Source organism: Labrus mixtus, chromosome 3 (genome assembly GCF_963584025.1).
Source record: "Labrus mixtus chromosome 3, fLabMix1.1, whole genome shotgun sequence".
NCBI lineage: Eukaryota > Metazoa > Chordata > Actinopteri > Labriformes > Labridae > Labrus > Labrus mixtus.
Genome location: NC_083614.1, coordinates 21,021,963 through 21,044,920, shown reverse-complemented (window position 1 = coordinate 21,044,920; position 22,958 = coordinate 21,021,963). Strand labels below are relative to the sequence as shown.

The window sequence follows — 22,958 nt, the reverse complement described above, 5'->3', positions numbered from 1 at the left end:
AACCGCTAGGCCATCAGTGCCCCAGTGCAGCTATTTTTATTTAGAGGAGGAGGTCTGTCTTGTATTGATTTGGCCTGTGGAAAAGTTGTTTAATTTGCAAGATGCAGTCATACTTGAAAGATTGTGGAGGAAAATGAAAAGGCAGCAGTGCACATGTGCTTGTATAAACCTTGTACAATATATAAGTGCAGTCAGAAGTCTTTTATTTTAATTGCTCATCATTAATTGACAAAATACCGTTCATTACATTTTGATATGTAAGTCAAATAAATATTGCTATGAGTTCAGTTTTTCCCTTGAATTAATATTAGTACGATTGTACTGTTTTTTTGCATTTTGATTGGTTTAAGATATTTGAGTTTACCAAAATGAAAAGTGTCTTATATATTTGTTTGGATATATGTTTGTGTATGCTGTTTTGAATGAAAGCTGTATGACCAGGTGGTTTGTAAGCTTGACTAATCAGTCGCTCTGTTTGTTGCAGTTGGACCAGCTGGTGGTTGATGCTGCCAAAGAGAAGAGAGACATGGAGCAGAAACACTCCACCATTCAGCAAAAGGTACACTCACTGTGGTCTCATCTTCATTTCAATTTAAACCAAAAAATCAATCAAACTTTGTCCTCCCTTCCTCTGTCTAGAAACTAAAAATGTAGACTTAGAAAACTTAAAATTAGCTACTTTGGCAAAAAGCTTTTCTCATTGTGAGTTTCTCTTGTGTGTAGTTACTTTATGGCTGTTAGATCCTCCTGCCTGTAGTCACAAAGCCTTTTTTATTGTATCCAGGCCTCCTGCCATTAAAAATAAACCCACAGCCCTCCTGCAGTACTTCCCTTCTACCCCATAGCCTCCTGTTCTTTAACCCTTTATGACACTGGACACACTGAACTCTTTCTGAACACTGCTTGAGTTTGGGCATGCTCAATCACTACAAGCTAAGAGTGTGGTGAAACACTCTAGATTATTGAAAACAAGCTTTTTAGTTTAAAATTTAACAGAGAATCAAGTGTTGCATCAAAAGAAATGTCTGAATAATATTGCCCAAAGAATAATTTATATTCATAGCAGGGGTGGGACAAAACATTGATACCACAATATATGGTCGTGCTGATGCGTGTGGTACATTATTGAATCGCTGGGTCCAAATATCCATACTCAGATAATTCTTTTAGAAAATTATGCATCACAGATTTCCCTGCCAATTTGACTCACGAGTCACTACTTCATGACTCTTCCCAGTGGCACTTATCACATGAATGTAGGTAACAGAAGTTACTTGGCCAAAGAAAAAGAAGACAGCGTTATAAAAGAAGAATAAAAAACAGAAGGAAATGAGACCTAGTGAAAAGAAGTGAAATGATGAAGCGTGATAAGACGTGAAACTGACTACAAATTGCAGTTACTACGTTCATTTATTCTGCACTTTACCTTCTTTGGATATTTTATATTGCTGAGTTAATCAGAAATGGTAATATACATACAATAACATTTAACCATGCAAAGGTCTTGGTCTTTTTAACAGAATGCTTATTTGCAGCACCTGCCCACGGGAGGCTTTTAGAAGTTACAGATAGAAATCGGAATAAAAATACCATGATACTAAAGTACATGCTGTTATTTTCCTGCAATATATCAGCAGAAATTAACATGTTGACAGCCTGGTTTTAAAAATAAAATATTTGATCTGATTAGCTCATGTCTTGATCAGCACACACTGTAGATGGGTGGGGGTGATTTTTCTTACAACTCATCTGTTTTGATTTTTATGAAGGATACGAGTTATTCACAGTAAGGCGCTTAGCTGACCTGATTGACAGGAGGGCGCAGTGTAACAGTTTGTTAAGGGGCTTAAAATCCATCTCTGCTCCAGCTGTCAGCCTGATGTAGGTTGACTGAAAGTTAGGTTGAGACAGGATTTATGGCGACCACCATCGCTGGGACTCTAAACCCCCCTGCAGTAACAGAGGGGCGACGTCACTCAGATTTCGTCCAGTCTTTTTTACAATCTTATAATTTTGATATTTGTGTGGCTGAGGTATCGCAAATTGTATGCTATTGTGAGTTACCCTGCAACCTCTTAGCCTAGTACTACTGATTTTACCCATTAACCCTACATATCTCATGTGAGCGGTAGTACTACGCGCTCAGGTGTAAGGTAATCTCTATGATCTCAGCCACACACATGCATTATTGACAGCTGACGGAAAACCCTCTCCAAATAAATAGGGTTGGGTTTCACCTTCTCAGTACTCTACCTTCTCTGGCCATACCAACACAGTTACCCCAATGAGTCACAAAAAGGTACACCAGTAGTTTTGACAGTAGTTAATTTCTGTTAAACAATCAACAGAAAGCAGTTGTGAGATGTTATGGTAGAATATGTGGTGATGATGATTAACTGCCCTTACATGGAACATCACACAACCTAATTATTCCTAAACATCTGTGAGTTCTTTACCCAGCTGTTGTTGGCTGGGCTTCTGTTAATTTGTCTGTCTATCAGTGACGCTCACTTCAGTCTCCAACTGTGTGCAAGTTCTTCTGAGGTCTTTCTTTCCTCTGTCAGTCTGTCCTTTTTTCCATCTGTCAGTTTGTGTGTTTTCTTTTGCCTGCTGTCCTCTCTCTTTCTCTCTCTGTTCCCTCTTGGATGGTCAGTGATGGTACATGTGCCAACTTCCCCCTGTCCTTGAGCAACTATCCTCCACCTCCCCTACCTCAATTTATCTAGATGCTATTTTTATATCATCTCTCACTCCCCCTGCTCTCTCTCTCTCTCTTTCTCTCCCTCTCTCTTCTGGCTGTTTATACACAGACACTCCTAACCAGCTGTCTCTTCTTTTCTTCTACTACTTTTTTCCACATCTCATTTCCTCTGCTCCCTTCAGGCTGCTATCCAGGTAAGCTGATCTATCTTTTTATTCCCTTACTGTTATGTCTGTGTTTCACAAATACTGTACGCTTTGCCACAAAGTGCTGAGACTCCATCTCTGCCGCTCACCGTTGAGACAAGTGGGCTCCTTAATCACTAGATTAAGGTTTCACATGCATGATGTGATACCGTCAAATATTGTCAGACATTTATATTGTCACGTGTGTCCTTGTGCATTTTTGCAGTTAATGTGTATGTATGAGTCAGCCTTAATTTATTATTCAAATTAAGACTTGATTTTGGCGCAATTATCTCATTGCTCTTGACTTTCCACACAAAATCATGCAGCTTTTCTTCTACTATATTGTGTTTAGTTATGTACAGATGTTAAACCAATTTACTCCAGCGAGGAGGAGGGCATTTCTTTTCAGATTTGTCTCCCAATACTTTTTCAGTATCGGTATAAAATTGTGCAAGTGCAGTGAAATATTTAAATGTATCTAAATGCTTATTTCCCCTGAAAAATAAAACAGATGTGTTGTTAAGCACAACAGCACTGCATTACTTAAATATGTATCCCTTAAATTAAAACATCACCAGTGTTGCAGGGTCAATGTGCACAGATGTTATTTAACATACATGATATAAGGTTGACCTAAACTGAACGACCAGGTAGTGTTTTTGTCTTAAAAGGCACTTTTAGCAAATTCCATTTTTATATATAGAGGTTGTATTTGAGGCCTTATGAGATGATGCCTTCCAGCTTGTAACAAGAAGTCCACATTGTTCATTCAATAATGCATAATTATTAGAAACTCTTTGAATGATCTGCATCTACTTTAGTGACCCAAAGAGATGCAGATCCTATATTCATGGTGCTGTCTGTATCACTTGTTGTGAAAATACTTGTGAAGGTTGGGCACACTGGCAGTTACACTACACTCTTTGAATTTAGTTTTAATGAATGGCAACATGATGTCTGACCTCCTTTCTTTCATACGCTTGTTTATGTAATATTGTCTTTGACACTAAATCCTTCACTTTTTGCCCCTTTAGTCTTTAAAGAGTTTAAGGGGGGTGTACGTTGTGTTGAGTATACTTCCTATCTGTCTGTGTGCTTCATTCAGCAGCAGCTCTGTGACCTCAGGACATTAGAGTGTAACATTGAAGCTAAACTACAGGGGAGAGAGATTGGCTGCTGACTAATACTTTGGTATTAAAGTGGCCTTACTGCTTTTCTGTAAGAGTAAGATAAAGTCTCTTCATGTTTGTAAACATTTTAATTTATTTTAAAGGATAAAGGATGTTTTATTTTTCTTTAGCACACAGAAAGGAGATGAGAGAAAATCGTAGTGCACGTATACTAACTTGATGTCAGTGTAAATGTTTGATGCCCAAGCTCCTCTCCATGGTCAACTTAATTATTCTAACCTCACAGTAACACTAGCATCACTCACTCACTCACTCACTCACACACACACACACACACACACACAGGTGACCTTCTGTAAGCGTGAGAGGACTCAGGAGGAGGAGCAGCCGGCAGTGACGACATTTCTGATAGACATAAACAGCCACAGGAGAGGAGGAGGGGAGAGCTTGTGGAGGAGATAGGCCATGCTGTGTGTCATTAAGATGCTGCTCAGTGAAACTTTGGGATAAGATTAATCTGTCTCGAGGGGATACACTCACGAGGTGGCTTATGATTTCAAAAGTCTATGAAAGATGAAGATTTTCAGCCGATTTCACTATGTTTGGTATCTGGTGAGTGCACCTGAAGGAGGGAGATTACGTTTCAGTGTGTGTGTGTGTGTCCCTGTGAGCGACAGCATCTCTGCTATCGATAGTAGTAGTCTGCGTTTATGTTTATCTTTTGTAGCCCGATTGTTTCCCCCGTCTGTACACCAATAACATTTCAAATTATTCTATGTTAGAGTAAGAAAATACATATTCTTTTCTCTGTGTTCTCTTGCTGTGTCTGATGTTTTAGGAGGTGACTGAGCTCGACTCTTCACCCGACTGCCGCAACTTTTGTGCTTGGAGGTCGTCCTCCGTACGTAGAGTCACTGCATTGATTTCCATCTGACATCCATTTTGTAACCCTACCTGCCCCCTCTTTACATCTCTTCTCCTGGCCTGCACTCACCGAGAGACTGCATTGCAGTGTGTTTGTGTAGAGTTTTGCTCCTCCGCCTGTTTCCTCATTTTAGGGTGCAACACTATACAGTAATTTGTGTTGATGTGAACTGAGTGTGCAGCATGTTTGTTGTGATGCCGTGTTGTGGGTGCCACTGTCTGCTACAGTGAGCTCAGGTGTGTGGTGTGATGTCATTGAGAGGTTTATTGCTCTGAAGTCTATTGTCATTTTTAAGATTTAGATTATATTTAATCATATTGCTGCCTTTAGCCTAAAACGTTGGATCTCCAAATAGTTTCTCAAACTTTTCACACCAGCCTTGTTGGACCACTACCTCTTTTTAAAAGTATGTAACTGGGTTGAAAATGGTTTACTAGAGGAAAGCGGTCAGAGAAGTTTCTCAACGCACAGTTGAAATAAAGAAAATCTGAAGGTTTTCACAAGACTGTTACAGTGTTACACCGTGTTTGACTCTTTAGCAATATGATTGGTTATGGTTGTAAGGATATATTGGTTTTCGTTCACACGTGAGTGAAAACACATGATTTCATTTGGTGTCATCATTTCTCAGGTATAAGCTTAGTTATGTTTTGTTTTCTTATTCGATCACCTGTGAAACCACAAAACATTCCACGTTTTGCAAGACACTTTTGTGGGATTTTTTTCTGAACATAAGTCAGAAGGTGTACTTTTTAGCTTCATATTGAGCTTTGTGGGCCCTTTCTCTTGGATTTAATTTTCCCCTACCTCTAGGAAATGGTGATATGTACAGTAACATGCCAGGGTACTTTCCATTGTGTTCCTGTGTAGATGCTTAATACAGACACATTTTGTTCCTCTTGTGCACTCAAAATAACCCCAGTTGTCCCAGTGTGTGTCATGCTGGAAAATTGTGTGTGTGTTTGTGTGTTTGTGTGTGTCCATGTTATCATGTGTTTAACTTAAGCTAATGCTCAGGTTGGATTACAGATCCAGGCAATGGAAGGCAATGTGCATGAACAAACAAGACAACTCTCCGTCATGTAGAGAGACATAAGCATAATGACCAAGCACACAGCAGTGTTGCTTCTACAGCAAACACAAATACAGGATCTAAATCTGTAGACTATTAAATGTCACCGTTGGTGGAACTACAACTACTTCATATGGAGAACTACATTTGCCACCTACTCATATTTCAATAAATTTTTATTTGTATAGCGTCAACTTATAACAAGTGTTATCTCGAGACACTTTACAAAAAGCAGGTAAAATACCTTACTCTTTGTTATGTTACAAAGACCCGGCCTATCCATCATGAGCACTTTAGCGAAGCAGCAAAAGTTACAGTGGTAAGAAAGAAAAAAATTCACAGTGCTACTCAGTTGAACTAAATGTTTCTCTTTATGATGTTTGTTCTTATAATCCTTACACATCACTTTTCTTTTCAAACAAAAAAAAATATCTTATTGTCACTGAGGATGAAATCACTCTTCAGTAACATAAACCACACAGTTACATTCATTTACACTACTACTTACGTTTGATTCTGATAGCACCCTGTCTGATTGTGTTTCATTAAAATGGAATTGATTGACACTGCAGAGGCTTATCCATGGTGCGCCTGAAGGGTCAAATAGCATGCGATTAAATCAGGATTAAAAATGTATGCATTCATTTTCTGCCCTTAAAAAATCAACTAATGCTGACATCCTTATTTATACATATAACAAGGGACAAGATCTACGTCAACACATAAGAGCATGTAAAGAAAACTAACCAAAAATGATCCCTGACCCTATAGCCTACTTTTAATATGAGTGTATCAATCCATTTAGTTAAAATGTCACTGCATACAAGGAACTAACATAATTCCAATATGACTTTGTTGGGGTTACAGAACTTCCTTTTATCAGAGAACCATGTTTGTTTGGTTGAATAAAGGAAGAAAAGGTCAATCTGACCAATCAGTGTGAGTCAGAGCCACTGGATATTTCTAGAAGGATGAGCGATAAGGGCTTAGAGCTGTGAATGATGAAGATAGTGTGACACTCTGTGTAAATTGACTCTACAAGGACAGACACACACACACACACACACACACATGATGCATGCATCATGGTGTTAAATGTCACTTTAATCTGAGAAAGGGAGGAGGGTGGAGGAAAAGTGTGGCAGCAGCTCAGGTAGTTAAAGCCAGACCAAACACAAGGACAGTCCCATGACAACACATAAGATATAGTTACATCAGCAGCAGAGTAAAAACACAACGCTGATAATAACACCAACATGTTCAGAAATAATCGGGCATCAATATTTGTCATTGCAGTTTTCATATCTCCTGTAATAGTAATGCAGCCTCAGTCGAGAATGTTTGTGCTTGCATTGATGTAATGGGGACGTAGTACATGGTGGGTAAATACTAAGTTTGAGATATTAGACTTTAATCACCAGTTTTACTGAAGTCCAATCTAATAGAGGGACTCAAATGGATAAGTAATTTTTTTCATCACATTTGTCTTCTCATCTACCGGCATGTGCAAGTATCTCACCAAATGAAGCACAAAGGAAAAAGTAAAACAGACCAAATCCTTGAAACCATTTTAAATCACAGAGGCTGTGTCTTTCAGTATTTTTCAAGATCTATATTTATCCTTCTCTCTCATTCATTATATTTTTAATCCATCAGCATAAGCTATGGCTGTTCTGCCTGCCTCTCTGCTTAAACCTCATTTAGGTGGGTGTGTAGTGATCATCATCAGTGTGTCATCAAGTGAGACTAATGCCTGATTTAATCTGCATTATACGACTCTACACAACTCAGCTCACTTGCAACTCTTCATTTTTGTTGTTTGGCAAAAAATTGGGGATAATATCTGTTGTTATACCTGTTAGCTGGAACTCTTTCTTGCATCACCTCAGCCAAGGTTGCAAGCTAGCAGTTGGTGGAGGTAAAACAGTGTAGCCCACTGATTGGTCACAGAGGTCAGGTTTATGTGCAGACAGGCAGGCACCCAGCGGTTTCACTTGACATAGCCAAGTTGTTCAGCCATGAACCCACCTTTAGCAGGTACTATCTGCAGTAGGGGGAAATGTAGAGAAAGTAATACCACCAGTTCCAAATGGGTTGAGTAGAGCCAAAGCTCTGCTGTGTGAGGAAAAAAAACTTCAGGAAAAGTGTTGTGTCATTTTCTACAATGAGAAAAAGCCACCAGTACCTCGACATTGTACATCTTTATTTTATTGATTTGTGAGTGGTTGTTTGTCTTTTGTTGGTCTTTACATTTTAAGACCAAATTATTTGTTAAGTATTTTCTTTTCTCCTGTCTTTCCTGTTTCTTTACTCTCTTCTGTTCAGGATTTCTCGAATGACGACACCAAGCTGGAGTACAATGTTGACGCAGACAACGGCATTGCCATGGAGGGTTATCTGTTTAAGAGGGCCAGCAATGCCTTCAAGACGTGGAATAGGTAGGATAAAGAGACTATTAGATTTGCATCTTTATAAAGACATTACAAATCAAACTTATGATAAGGACAAGCTATATGGGGATAATAATAATGTCAAAAAAGGGCGAGTGCTGTCAATTAAAAGGTAGGAAAGAAAAATGAAAGGTACTTCACATTTGAATACATCAAGAAGTGCTTTAAAACATGTTCTGATGAGGACTTTTTGATCACTGTCACAATATATCATTGGGTTAAATGTGGAAGGAAGAGGTTATACTGTTCACTTATTGATCATAGAGGCATACAGGTACCATCGTTTTCCCGGATTTAAATCACAAGCTTACACACAGACCTTCTGAATAAATGGATTTACCCATCAGCCATTTCTCTTTTCTTGAAATAATATTGTTTCATCCTCTCTGAAACTGTGTCAAAGTGTGTTATTTCCAGAGCATCACTAGCTAACGCCTTGTGACTTTGTTTTTCTCATGATCTCCTTTCAGGCGTTGGTTCTCCATCCAGAACAATCAGCTAGTTTACCAGAAGAAATTTAAGGTATGTCAAGTGACTCCCCGCGCACACCACAATTAAATATGCATGTGTTTGACTTCCAGCACAAATACCCCACACATGTATTTTTAATAGTATGCTGTGGCCCCATTGTCGAGCTCTAGCAGCCAGTTTAAATCATGTAGTGTCAGATAAACGGCAGCTATATGTGAACATGTGTTAAAATGTTTGATGAAATACAGAGTCTACATACAGTGTATTGTTCAAGGCAAGATGATCACATTTGTCAGTTTTAACTGTAAAACACATTTCTCAGTTCCAATCGTATGTCTTTACCTGAACATACGTTACACAGAAAACATTTTCTCAGCATCATTTCAGGTGTTTAGCATTGTGCGTGTTTGTGTTTAATCAAAGCTGCTGTACTGTCCCCTCAGGACAACCCTACTGTGGTGGTGGAGGACCTGAGGCTTTGTACAGTGAAACACTGTGAGGACATAGAGCGCCGCTTCTGTTTCGAAGTGGTATCACCCACCAAGTAAGTTTGACTCACTGAGGCATCCCTCCCTATCACTCTAATGAGCACTGGAATATGCTACTAACGGTGGGGAGGTGGAGTATCAGTGTACCCACCTCTGACCACACAGACATGCAGCATACAGCGGGTTGTGTGATGCTTGTGTGTTTCTACAGGAGCTGTATGATGCAGGCAGACTCAGAGAAGCTGCGACAGGCCTGGATCAAAGCCGTCCAGAACAGCATCGCCACTGCCTTCAGAGACAAGGGAGATGAGGGCGAGGTAAAAACCAAACACACTGACACTTAAAGAATAGTTTAAGAGGTTGATATTAAAGCTCTACTGATTGAAATTTCTTTAGCCAATTCTAATTTCCATTTTTTTAATATAATCCACAGAAAAATGAAAAAATGTTGCATCTTATTCTTTATGGAAAATCAATCTTATTTCCTACAATGTTGACATGTTAGCTTGTGTGTGTGTGTGGCAATCATGTTAGTTTTTGTGTTGCTGTGAGCTTGGTGTAAAACAGCTCGTGGGTGTATGAGTCTGCGATCAGCTCAGAATGATCTATATTTGTAAAGACCGGCCGATCATTAATCACAGACAGTTGATCGTTGCACCTTTAGTTGATATAAGCACTACATAAATAATAGGCATGTGTTCAACCGTGTATATATATGTACATAACACCAGTTTCCTATTCTCTTGTTGTCTTCAGTGTTTTTGTTGAATTTTATCTTATTCCATCTCAATAAGTCTTTAAAATCTCTCTGGGTGTCTGTGCCTTCCCTTCTTCTCTTTTGTCAGAAACTGGACAGGAAGTCTTCCACGTCGACAGGGAGCCTGGACTCTGGTGGAGAGCCAAAGGAGAGATCACTGAAAGGAGAGAGTGCCCTGCAGAAGGTCCTGGCCATCCCAGGCAACACTTGCTGCTGTGACTGTGGCCAGCCAGACCCTCGCTGGGCTAGCATCAATCTGGGCATTACCCTCTGCATACAGTGCTCTGGTATACACAGGTAAAGTACGACAGAGTGTAATATCATTGTAATCATTCTCTCAGTTATAAATAAATATGTAGATATTATACTGGTCAAATTTCAATAAAGACAAGTGTTCAGGTCAGTCCAAATGCTATCCATATAAAGGTATAATCTTCCTCACTATGAACTAGGAGTTGACGTACCAGAGTGTGTTTGGACATATTAGTTCAGGAGAACTACATTCTGTTTGTACTGGGTTAACATTTTAATGCAAGGTCTTGATTTTGTAGTTCCAAGTTTCCACCTTGTGGTCAAAACCTGAACTTCACTCACATGTGTTGGAAATAAAATGATGTACAGGCTTTTCAGCATTTGGCCTTTATAGCCCTGTCATAGTTAAAGCATTATGAGTAATGATTTTTTTTTTATTGCTTCTTTCATCTGCAGGAGCCTCGGAGTACATTTCTCCAAGGTTCGGTCTTTGACTTTAGATTCATGGGAGCCAGAGCTTTTAAAGGTGAGTAAGATCAAACAAATGAATGTGAAGGCCAAACTGAAAGTCTCCAAAATGACCTTTTATTCAAACATAAACTTATTTTTGTCCTTATCTGTATGCTTGATTATCACTTTAGAGGCTATAACATATACTTTTAAAGGCCTGGTTGAATATTCACATGTGTTTAAGTACTCATTTTGTTTCACAGTTAATGTGTGAACTGGGTAACGGAGTGATCAACCAGATCTATGAGGCTCGTCGAGAGGAGCTGGGAGCCAGAAAACCACAGCCAGGAGATCCCAGGTACACAACTGGTGGAAAGCTTTTTGGTATTTCAGACCAGGTGATCGTGGCATTGACTGTTTTTCTGTAAACAACTTTCTGAAAAGTTATTAAAATGGAGGATTGATCTTCTTTTTAGATAAAAGAAGTTAACCTATTGGGCTTATTGGGATAAATTACGCATTCTGCTGATTGTGTATACCACATTGAGCCTGGTTTGAGCAGATAAACTAGTAAATCATAATCTGACTATCAACATGCATTCACTAACAAAAACAAATGCTTCTCCTCTCTAACAGACATGAGGTAGAGGCCTACATCAAAGCCAAATACGTGGAACGGCGTTTTGTCCGCCGGCCATCAGACGAGGAGCTTCGCAACAAAGTGGTTTCTCTGAGCAAGCAGGAAAAGAGACTGAGCAGCAGCTCTGAGCATCTGCCCCCCAGACCGCCACCGCCCACGCCAAAGCTCAGACCTGGTTCAAACGCCTCCGGACAATCAGGTTAGCAAGAAAAATAACAAACACAACACACCTTATATCTTGTTCTATATGTGACCTTCCCCTCTGCTCTGAACTTATTCACATTTAATCCATCTAAATCCTGACCCCGGTGATGTACGGCCTTCCTCTTACTCAATCAAACTCAACGTATCTAATTACTGAACAAGGTGAAACGGGGTTTAAGAGTTTGTTTTTTCCCCTTTAGTATCACCTCAAACAGAACTTTTAGTGCATCTTCAGAAACTTTACGACACCTCTATCAAGAGAGCAAAACCAGTGTCATTTGTGATGCTTTGTGCACCGCAGTTTAGAAGTGTCCTCTCATCGGCATATTGTATGTTCTCTGTGAACAGCATATGTCTAAGCCCTCTCTGCCTCCAATGCTTCTTGTAGTCTGTCTCTTCCAGTGTCCACTGAGCTTGTAGTCTAACTATCTCTGCTTTCGCCCCGCTCTCCTCTCTTTCTATCCTCCCCTGGCTGTTCTGTGCGTCTATACTAATCTCTGCTCCCTAACCCCACCACCACCCTGCGACCTGATTAATACCCTCCACCTTCCTATCTCCAAACTCCCATCACTCATAACGTAGCTGTTGCCAGCGGCTCGGAGGCCCGCCGTGACTCTCTCTTCTGTCCTGACGAGCTTGACTCGCTCTTCTCCTACTTTGACAACTCCTCCAAGCTCAGGAGCAGTAAGTACTAAATGCTCAGTGTTTAGCTCGCTTCTCCTTCACCTCCTTCCATTTCTGTTCGCTGCTTTTGGGCTGTGGACTAACAACCTTCCATCCATTCTTCTGTTCCCTCCTCATCCAGTCCGTCTTTATTCCAACATCCAATCATATAAAAAGCATTTGCAAAGGATACTGTATGGTGTTTTCTCTGGGCCTGAGGGGGGTATTTATCTAACAGATGTTATTTTCTGTGTCTGGTATCGGCCTGGTATTTTTTCTTTTTTTTCATCAAGGGACCTGAATCAAGAGGTGATGGTCTCTCATTCAGTTGTTTCCTTTGACTTTAGCCGGGGGTGTGTGTACATGTACTGTTGAAAATATTAGGATCACCTGCTGTTTCTGGTTAACACACAAGATGAAGATTAGCGGCTGTAAAAAGCCAGTAGAAACATTTTTGTAAACCACTTCTGAGGGTCTACTCAAAGTTTATGTGTCAAGATCTGCCAAAAGACTTTCTCTTTGCACCACGGAAAACAATCAGCAGTAAAGGTGTTCCTTTTATTTCATGTACTTAGCAGGATCCTTCTTCCACTAGTAGTGATTCAGACTCTTTCGTTTTTACAGTAAAAAGTGCAGACAGCGGCATCCAGAACAGTGCTGATGGGAGCAGGGAGATGCTGGCCAACACCCCGTCCAATAACAGCCTGGCCGATGCAGGTAAGTCACATACACAATACTCCTCTGCCATTACATACTCGTCCATGCTTGTTTAAATCTAAAGCAATGCCATATTTCTCAAAATAAACGCACAGCATTTTGCACAAGCATAAGGCTTAAAGAAAAGAGTAAAAACAATAAGGGACAAGTAATCCCTTTTTGCCGTTTGTTATGTATTCTTTACCACTGAAAGACATACACATGAACTATGCCTTCTTTATGCTTTCGCTAAGATCAAGATAGAAAGATGCAGCTACTCCAAAAATAACTTTCTAACAATCTAAGTAGAGGAAGAGTTCATCAGTTTTTTAAGTAATAAATGTAGATCTCCAAAACCATGCGGGAGGAATATAATAATTTTCCAAGCCTGGAGGTTTTGGAGCTTCATTAAACTGATGTTGCACTACCAAACACAGATACATAGTGTTTGTTATTTTACTTATGATTACATCTATTGCTATGAAAAAATTTACTACCTGTCCCATACTACCTGACTCCAATTACTTCCATGTTTCAGAAGCTGCTGAGGCTCCACCCATCTTGCATATTTCAGAAGCTGCTGAGGCTCCACCCATGCCCATGCCTGCCACACTGCCTCCTCCTTCCCCTTGTAAGGAGGTGGTTTTCTACGAGCCTAAAGAGTACAGCCCAGGTCTGCAGCTCTACTGGGCCTCATGTGCACGCAGCCTGCCCGACATGGCAGAGGCTCTGGCCCATGGAGCCGAGGTCAACTGGGTCAACACCGAAGATGACAAGAGGACACCGCTAATCATGGCGGTGCAGGGGGTGAGTGTTTCTACAGATACTTCAGTATTTCAGAGTGTAACCCTTGATAGATGAGCAAAGAAATCTTGTCCATCATAGAAAACATGACGGTCAAAAGTCGATCAATGACTGTATTTTTTTATATACACGTATGCATTATTAAAAAAATCAACATTCAGTCAAGTTAGAATAACGTTCCAACAAATAATTGCAGAAAGAAATAACCATAAAGCGAATAATTAGACTTTTAGCTTCAGGGAAGTTTGAATAATCTGAGTCTAAAGTTACATTTTTTGATGTGTAACTTTGATGTTTAATTTCAGGGATCGCTGGTCACCTGTGAGTTTTTGCTCCAAAACGCAGCTAGTGTGAACCAGCAGGATGCTCAGGGCCGAGGACCCCTTCACCACGCCACCATGCTGGGACACACGGGGTGTGTCTTCAAGTTTTCAGAATCATTACCGTGCCAAAATGTTATCAAGATTTGAAAGGGCATTTTAAGTGTGATGCAACCCAGATTTAGAGTAATCTCTGAAAAATGACAACCTTTTCTCCTCCTTTCAGGCAAGTGTGTTTATTTTTAAAAAGAGGAGCCAATCAAAATGCTGCAGACATTGACGAGAAAACACCCCTGATGATAGCGGTGGATGCGGCTAACGCAGACATTGTCACACTGTGAGTGTTATTCTTATATCTATGTGTATAACATAAAGAATTGTTTGAGCCTTCATACTGTTTACCCCAGCCAAATATCACAACCTGCATCTATATGAACCTGTAAGGGTTAAATAAACTCTGAGAGGATCAAACAAGAACCAGGTAGACAGAGGAGAGGAGATAAGAAAGCTGAATACTGAGGTCACAGTTTGTCAGCATTAACTAAAAGAGTAACAACTTTTCCACAAGGCGTCACCTCTTAATCAGTTAACACGTCTTTATTTAATGCCACATTGAATCTTTGTGGGATTTTCGAAAAATCCCACATTGAATCGTTACTAAGTAGCCGTTATTTATTAGAGCTAAGCATTATCTTAAAGGGCATTAAACCTGTTGTGGATATAAGAGTGATGTTTAATAACTGAATTGATGTCTTTAACTCAGACTAATGTTTTACTTTCTGTTTCTAACCTCCCGTCCAGGTTGCGACTGGCCAAGATGAACGAGGAGATGCGAGAGGCGGAGGGGCCCTACAGTCAGTCAGGTCAATATAACACCAACAGCCCCACTGAGATGCAGTACAGAAAGTGCATGCAGGAGTTTATTAGCCTGCAGCTGGATGAAACTTAAACACTGTGTGATGTCATCATTATGACACAGGAGCTACAAACTGTAAAAACTAGGTTCAGAACAGGAAACGTAACACCAGGTCTCAGAGCTGGGGTCGGCTGACTACAAAACTGCAATTAACAGGACAATTCAGTATCAGTGGTGTTGTTTTTGATTAAGATACCTCCACGTTTGGCTAACTTTGATTGACTTGGTTAAATGAGCTGAGCTTGTCGCTGTCAGTTGTGCTCCTGTTTCCTGCTGTACTGTGAGAGAAAACGCCATCTTAACCTCCAGCTCCTGCCAGGTGCTACACCACCCGCACCCCCATGTGGTAGACTGTATCAGTGTGACCAGGTTAAAGCCATCGCCTGTGGACATTACTGAAGAGTTTTGTTCCAAAGTGGAACATCAGCATTTTAAATAAAAGAAGATACTTTTACTAGTGTAAATATAAAGAGAGCACAAAATCAAAAGAAACAGTGTCACTTTGTACCAGATAATCTGTCATTCTCCCTTTAAAATAAGACTATACTTCAGCTGATTCCCTTTGTTTAAGAGGTGGTCAGTGATGAGATGTTTTTAATCAGTATTGTGTCTCTGTTATTACTCTCAGTATTTCAGCAAAAAAAGAATAGCTACCCAGTAACTGCCACCAGTATCCAGTGACACTCGGACCTCAAAGTTGCAGAAGTTTCCTCTGTCTGGCAATAATAGTGACATTTGAATGACTTTTTTATTTTAAATCTTGTACCGGTGTGGAGAGGTACAGCGTGTGTCTACAGATCTCAATGTTTTATTTTAAAATTGACCTGTGTGATTTCTTTTATGCACATTCCTTCTGATGGTTATGCAACTACTGTACCTTTGTCTGCGATCTGTGGTTCTTATTTTCAGTCTTAACAGTAATCACAGCCTGTTTACTTCCTTCAACTGTTTGGATGTTCAAACATAATGCATCTTGATGTTGTTACATGCCTGATCAGAAAACATCTATTTTAATGCAGTTCTCTTTTCTAAAGATAAATGAAGGAGCCATATACTGACTATACTCAATGTAAATGTTGTAAATGACGTGCATCGTATAGATTGCTTTGTAGTCTGACAGAATTAGCCGAGATAGGAGTGACTGGGTGCACAGGAGTGAGAGCCACAAGGGGCTCTTTGTTCACATCCTTGCTTTTTTTTTGTTCTGATTGTGTGATAGTGACTTCATGTAATGACAATACTGTGTCTTGGATATTAGTCGTTTTCAATGTGCATCGTCTGTAATCATGGGGAATCCTGAATTGTACGATGGTGGAGGCATGTTGGTGCAATCCCGTTGATTGTATTGAATGTTTGTGGGTTTCCACTCAACTGTTAACCATCTGAGGATGATACATCATCAAGCAACAAGTGCAATAGTATAAACAAATGTAACCATGTATACATCTTTATCACGTAGTTGTCCTAGCTGATATTGAATTTGATTATATGTGAGCTTTACAAAACAATAGAGTAGACTGTGAGAGTGATGAAGGCAGAGCAGAGCTGAGTGTACAGATAGTGAATAATGAATTATAGAAACAAACCCCAAGTTTCATCTCTCCGCTCCACTCCATGCAGCCTCACATCCTCCGAGGGCACCGAAGCACTTTGATTAAAAGCGTATTTCTTCTTCACTTTCACCTTTTTATAAAGCAGCACATCCCGCTGCTGGCAGGGCAATAAGAGATGGTTTGAATGTCTGTCTAGTGTGGGGATGCATTCAATAATAGTTAGGGCAGAGATACGTGGTTGTGCTGTGATTGTGTTGACACGTGCATTTTTACAGTAGATGATGCGGAGGGCTTTCTCAGATTGTAGGAAAAAGGGATTTGTGTATTTCTGTGCGTCCACCACATGAGGAGGGGGCTAGGCGCAGAAATGTCATCCACTTGATGTTGAAGAATTGATTATCTTATATTGAGGGCTAGACATGCTGCTTTTTAAGTAGCCAGACTGTTTTTAGCCTGAAGACTGTTTTTTGTTGTTGTTTTTTTTAAGTACTTCAGGAATGTTTGGACCTGAATGACAAAGAATGACACTTAACTGTCCTAAATTTCTCTATGAAGGGAAGTTTTCTCTTATATCTGTATAAGAATTGTTTCTTTAGCGTGTGCAATGGTTGATGATAGAGAAAAGTACAAGAACTGTTGATGATTGTGCGTTTACAACAGAAACCCCTGATCATGAGAGGAGAAGAAGGATGTTTAAAGGAGGAGAGTGGAGTCTGAAGTATCTCTGATTGATCCAAATGTAGTGAGTTTTATTATGAAAGGATTTGTTAGTTGTCTGCGTACTTGACAGCCTCTTCATCAGCTTGTCCAATCAGTTGATGAATGAGTGGACCGTCAAAGAGATTTTCAGGAGTAACGTGTGAGGAAAACTGACCTCATCAATCCTCCCTCCATCTTTTTCTTTAAAGTCTGCAGTTTTATTCGAGTGTTTCTGTTTCATGGAGAAGAGCGCTGCTTCTCAGCCTGAGGGGTTTCTCTGTGATTTTTGTTAGAATTTCAACGTTGATTTTTGAAATATTTAGAGAATTTTGTATTTTGTTCGTCTTTTTTTTGATATTTTTCATGAATATGTCGTTTTTAATCTATACTTTTTTTTCCATCTATATTCTAAAGTTTGGTTCCCAAACGTTAAGAAGTCAATTGTGACCGACCTCTCCGCTGTGAGAGGAAGCCGTCCTCTCTTTCACAACGCGCTCTTCTTCTTCTCTCCTTGTAAAGTCACTCTCTTGTTCTTCATTTTTGCTTTTCTTCTGTCACTCTCCTCCCCAGAGTTTGTGCCTTTCTTCTGTTCTCTTCAGTTTCTTTGGGGGTGCTGAGGCCAACACAACTGTATTTTTGTACATAAACTCCTGCACTTTAAACACAATACAGTTGTTATCAAAAATGTACCTTTGTGGGCTTGTCTTTTATTTCTGAGTCGATCTCCGGTTGCTTATGAAAAACTCTTTGGCTGTTTTTGCTTTTACTGTTAATGCTCTTTGTTTTCTGCCTCTGCATTGATCTGTTTCATATTTCAAGCCTCGCTGACACTCTGACAGGTATGGCCGACTTTTTCTTTTTCATTCTTGTGCTGATGAATCTGTCGCTGTGCATGGGCACTTCTCTCTATTGGTATTTTTTACCTTGCTGTACACTTGCATAATTACACATGGATTATCTGTTTGTATCACAGTGTAGTCTAAATAATCTGAGTCATGTAATTGGATGTATGTGCTGTATCTTTATCTGGTAGTAGGGAGATGGGATCAAGTCTAATAAGTATCTCCTTAAGGATCCTAGAAACACTTTAACTTTTCTCTGCCACTGTGCAACAAAGAGCATCCAATCCAAAGTTTAGTCACAGCTTATCTTAAAAAAGAACCCACTCATGTTACGATCCTGGACCTGAGATAAATGTTTTTTTCTGATTCATTGTAGTTGAAGTCTGTTAAATCAAGCTGCCTGTTTTCTGATCTAGTGGTTCTTATTTTCAATGATATGAACCATCATGACAGAAGTTGTGAGCTGTTCCCCCCCCCCCCCCCCCCCCCCCTTCAGATGGTTCAGCTTAAATGGATTTATTTCTAAATGCCTGAAAAGGTTAAACATGATTGATGATTCTGAGGAATAAATTGAAATAAAGGGGAAAAAATATGTGATATGCAAATATTGGGAAGCGTGGCTCTGACTGTCTGACGTCTTATTCATGCCTGTGTTGTTAACGTCTTGTGTCCGTGTTTCTCTTACAGGAGATGAAACATACCAGGACATTTTCCAGGATTTCACTCACATGGCTTCAAACGACCCGGATAAGCTTAACCGCTACCAGCAGTACGATCCACAAAAACCCTGACACGACAACAACTGCACCGTCCACTAGCACTCAGAGACTATGTCTTCTCAACCAGATGGAGGCAGAACGTCATCTGGAGAAATGTCCTCCCCTTTCCCTCCACATCAGCGATGATCAGAGCTGGTTAGTGCTACCGCAGCTGGACTCAGGTCATCAACGCATCTCATATGGAAAAAGCTCCCTTTGTTCAAATTATATGAATTGACCTTTTAGCTGTGATAAATCACCCTGTTGATGGCATTTCAGTCAAGTTTAGGGGAACAGCAAACCTCATTTTTCAAACAAAGGCTGTGTTTCCCTGTAGGATCTATTAGTGAATGGTACCGTGTTAGAGCCTTTAAAAGGTGCAAAGCCATGAAAAGAAATCCATTGATCTGAGTGTGAATGTAGAGTCGCCTTCAAGGCTGTCTCTTACTTTGATTAACTTCAATCTTTTGTCACACTTCCTGATGGAAGAAGTTTTAAAGATGTGTTTTTATAAATATAAAAACATAATTGTACTGCATCAGATCTGTACAAATGTATAGTGGACTGTTAAATCCCACATTTCAATTCTTAAATACTTCATCTTTTCAGCAGAATTCTCTCTCTCAACATCTTTCAACATATGCAAACGTGACCGGGTTCTTTTATTTGTTGCTTTAGCACTCTCTTCAGTGTATACTTAGTAGTACGCTTTTACTTCATTGCACGGACCCCTTTGTCCTAAATCACCACTGATGTTTACCAGTTTGATGGTAAGTTTTTGACTTGTTAAACAATGTACAGTAATTATAGAAGTGAATATGTTATCTATGCTTCTGTCATGTTTAATAGATAGTATTTTAGGATTCTTAAAGGTTAGTTATTTTTGAACAAGGTTCTCTGAATGATTTACATCGTCCATGTTGTCACCACAGCAACATCTGCAGAACATCTGCGAGGCCAATTAGCTGTTTAGCATTGTTATTAGGTGGACTTGGGTTTAGTTATGATGAATGATTATTAATTTGTACCTTCAGTCTCATGCTGGTATAAGATGAAGTCGAGCTTCACATTGCTGTGGGCACTTGAAGTGTTCATGTGGCTGTTTGATTCCCGTTGATTTTAGAGAGACCCTGAACAACACAACGACACTGTACTTTCAGGCAATGTGTTCTGTGGTTGAGTTTGTAGGGAATATAGGATCTTCCCTGAAAATCTGCTCAGTTAAAGTTAAACCAACGTGATGTTTGTTTTAATATCGGAAACGTACTGTAGTTACAAGTGTGGATTCAAACCCAGGCAACTCTCATTTGGCAGCTTCTTTGTCAACAAAGATGAAAATCAGTCTTATCTTTTTTTCCTCAGTAGAAACTGTGTGGATAAAACATCAACACCATATGCACTGGGAACACTCGTCATGCAGCAGAGAACCAAAAAGAATGATTTGAAAGTGAACACTTTCTCTTTTTCTGTGCGATTTAACTTTCTTAGGAAATTATTTTAGACAAATTCAGTGTTCCACATTTTCTACATCAGTTTACAAAATGTCTGTAAAGTGAGTTACATTGAAGCAGATTTCTTTAAACGTGTGCTGTCAAGAAACATCACATCTCATAAAGCTTTAACTAAGTTAATGCACCATCTTATAATTCATGAACTGTTCAACGCCACACATGAACTCTGCACATTTCATGATAGTACATGAAACTAAAGAAAGCAGTTTGAGACTTTAAACACATGAAGCCTTCACCTCTCTGTGACATTATATCATAAGGTGTGATATGCAGTAGAGAGGAAACGTTTGGTCTTTGCAACATGGGATACAATTCTTGTACATTTTGTACAGATGCTTAAAACTCTCCAGAGCAAGTGAAGTATAAAGTTAGTGGTACTTGAATCATTTATAAGCTTTTGTACATGCTGTTCTTTGTATCCTTCAGTGATTTTATCTCATTTTATATTGTCCATCTTTACACCAGTATACATGTCCTGTATATTCTACCTGTAATATGTTAACATAAACTTCAATACATATGGACTGATGATTGACCTCCAAGTGTGGAACGTTTTTTTATTTTGTCTTTTAAAGTTGAATTTTTTTTTTTTTCTTGGTCAAAATGTCTTTCAGTTTATTCTACCTTCAGATAAATAATGAGTTGATTATTTTCTACAGGAATTCTCACTGTCTACACTCAATATTTGGCATCTTAATTTAAAGATTCTTAATTCCTGATCGATACTTTTTTCCCCCATTGTTACAACTTGTTATGCTTTTTATTGGTGAGTGAGGTTATGCAGGTATCTGCAGTGTGATCCGTCCATCCAGGAGAGGGCGCTGCTCTCTCTCTTTTATATGTGAAGAACAACATTGGGACCTGTTCAGTTTAAAAACGCAGCTGGGACACTGAAAGATATGGAAGCGACTAGTGATCAGAATTCAAATGATAAAGCTAATTTGAAAATGAAAATGCATGAACAGAAATGCTTTTTAATTTTCAGAATATGGGTGTATTATTTGACTCAAAATTAAAATGACTAATTTATCTAATTTGCATTTTAGTTTTCAACTTCAAAAATGCACATTCTTCGACTAAATTAAAATGAAGAGATTACATTTGCTTTTTTCATTTTCAAAAATGCCCTGCTAAATTTGCATCATAATTCAAATGAAAATGCAAATTTTAAAAAGAAAATGCATTAACAGAAATACGTTTTAATTTTCAGAATAAAGGTGCATTATGTAACAGCTTAATGTAAGTGTGACTTTCCTCTGTGTTTTATACCTAACAATCACTTGAGATGGAACTTTGGTTTTCAGCTATAAAAAGGATTCATTCATGTCTCACTTCAATGTAAACTGGTGGAGTCTTGAATTTACTTCCACGTGCAAATCTTCAACAAGATTACCCGGCCCTTATCCGCCTTTAATCATAACAGTGTGTTTATTCCTGCTGTTTAAATAAGTGGCACGCTGGCCTGCAGTGAGCACCACTTGAAATGACATACAGCCATGTTGGAAGTAAAGTGGACGAGCTCATGTGAAACACTCGGAAGTCTATTAGTTTTGATCACATCAACATTTATAACAAACTTCAGAAATGTGAGAACTGTGATGTGACAGAGAGATGAAGGGAAGTTTCCGAAAGAACTCAACTCAGCTTTATTTATAAAACACCTTTCTTACACTAAAACATTCAGCACTAAGTGCTTCACAGAAGAACAGACAGAAAGCAGATTTTCCCTTTATTCACATTTCAAATTTCCCCCAAAGCAGTTCCAAAGAATCCTCCTGTGGTCCACACATCACTAAACAAGTCAAGACTTTCAAGTGTAGCACAAAAGATAACCATATGTTCACAAATAAAAAAAAGAAACTTAACATACCAGAACAGTCCCTGATTAAAGGGTTAGTTATTTTAGCTCTTCGTTATTCTTCCAGATGTAATTTGAATCTACTTATAAAAAATACATTATGACATGTACTGTAGAATGATTTCTTTTTTAAATAACTGCGGTTAGTAATTCTTTTGTAAAACTGATCTTCTCAGTGATCTTGATTTAATTTAGTGGAGCTGCTCTGTTAAAACTCTTTTTTTATGTCTTAATTTAATGCACAGTTACTCTAATCCCTGACAGATTTCAAACTGACCGCTGACTAAAAGGACAAACAGAAGTCACTGCTGTCTCATTCTGTACATGTATTTTCACTTTCATTGTTAACATCAAGCAGCCATTGAAAAAAAATCATATCTGAGTTTAATGATCATCTGATGTGTGTCAGTCTCCCTGGACTAACTGTGCCCCGGCTTGTGGTCTTCGCTCTCTGAATCGGCCATCGAGCATTTTCCAGGAAGTGTGCGGTCTGCTTGCCTGTGGAGAAGTGAAGGGCCGCCGCTGGAGACGTTTCCCTCCATTAAAACACCATGTGAACAAATGCTGAGAATGGCCAAGCTCCATTAATGCGGCTCAGACTGTTTCAAAG

At 39.3% G+C, this 22,958-nt stretch overlaps 1 protein-coding gene across 7 annotated transcripts in view; it reads left to right on the top strand.

Moving 5' to 3' along the window:
- LOC132965333 (arf-GAP with coiled-coil, ANK repeat and PH domain-containing protein 2-like) overlaps positions 1-21,025 on the top strand; it is a 46,853-nt gene extending 25,828 nt beyond the window's left edge. Inside the window, exons 9-26 of one of the 7 annotated variants that reach the window (XM_061033720.1) lie at positions 485-559; positions 2,884-2,895; positions 4,858-4,920; positions 8,342-8,454; positions 8,937-8,988; positions 9,381-9,481; positions 9,637-9,742; positions 10,271-10,479; positions 10,891-10,960; positions 11,148-11,242; positions 11,521-11,723; positions 12,311-12,412; positions 13,016-13,108; positions 13,662-13,894; positions 14,197-14,306; positions 14,438-14,548; positions 15,013-15,074; positions 18,909-21,025. In XM_061033720.1, coding sequence (XP_060889703.1) covers positions 485-559; positions 2,884-2,895; positions 4,858-4,920; positions 8,342-8,454; positions 8,937-8,988; positions 9,381-9,481; positions 9,637-9,742; positions 10,271-10,479; positions 10,891-10,960; positions 11,148-11,242; positions 11,521-11,723; positions 12,311-12,412; positions 13,016-13,108; positions 13,662-13,894; positions 14,197-14,306; positions 14,438-14,548; positions 15,013-15,074; positions 18,909-19,012 — 1,914 coding nt within the window. In that variant the 3' untranslated portion in view covers positions 19,013-21,025. Of the gene's footprint in view, positions 1-484; positions 560-2,883; positions 2,896-4,857; positions 4,921-8,341; positions 8,455-8,936; positions 8,989-9,380; positions 9,482-9,636; positions 9,743-10,270; positions 10,480-10,890; positions 10,961-11,147; positions 11,243-11,520; positions 11,724-12,310; positions 12,413-13,015; positions 13,109-13,625; positions 13,895-14,196; positions 14,307-14,437; positions 14,549-15,012; positions 15,075-18,908 lie in introns of all 7 variants that reach the window. The other 6 variants (XM_061033719.1, XM_061033723.1, XM_061033721.1 and 3 more) reach the window with 6 other exon arrangements.
- The last annotated feature ends 1,933 nt before the right edge of the window (positions 21,026-22,958 follow it).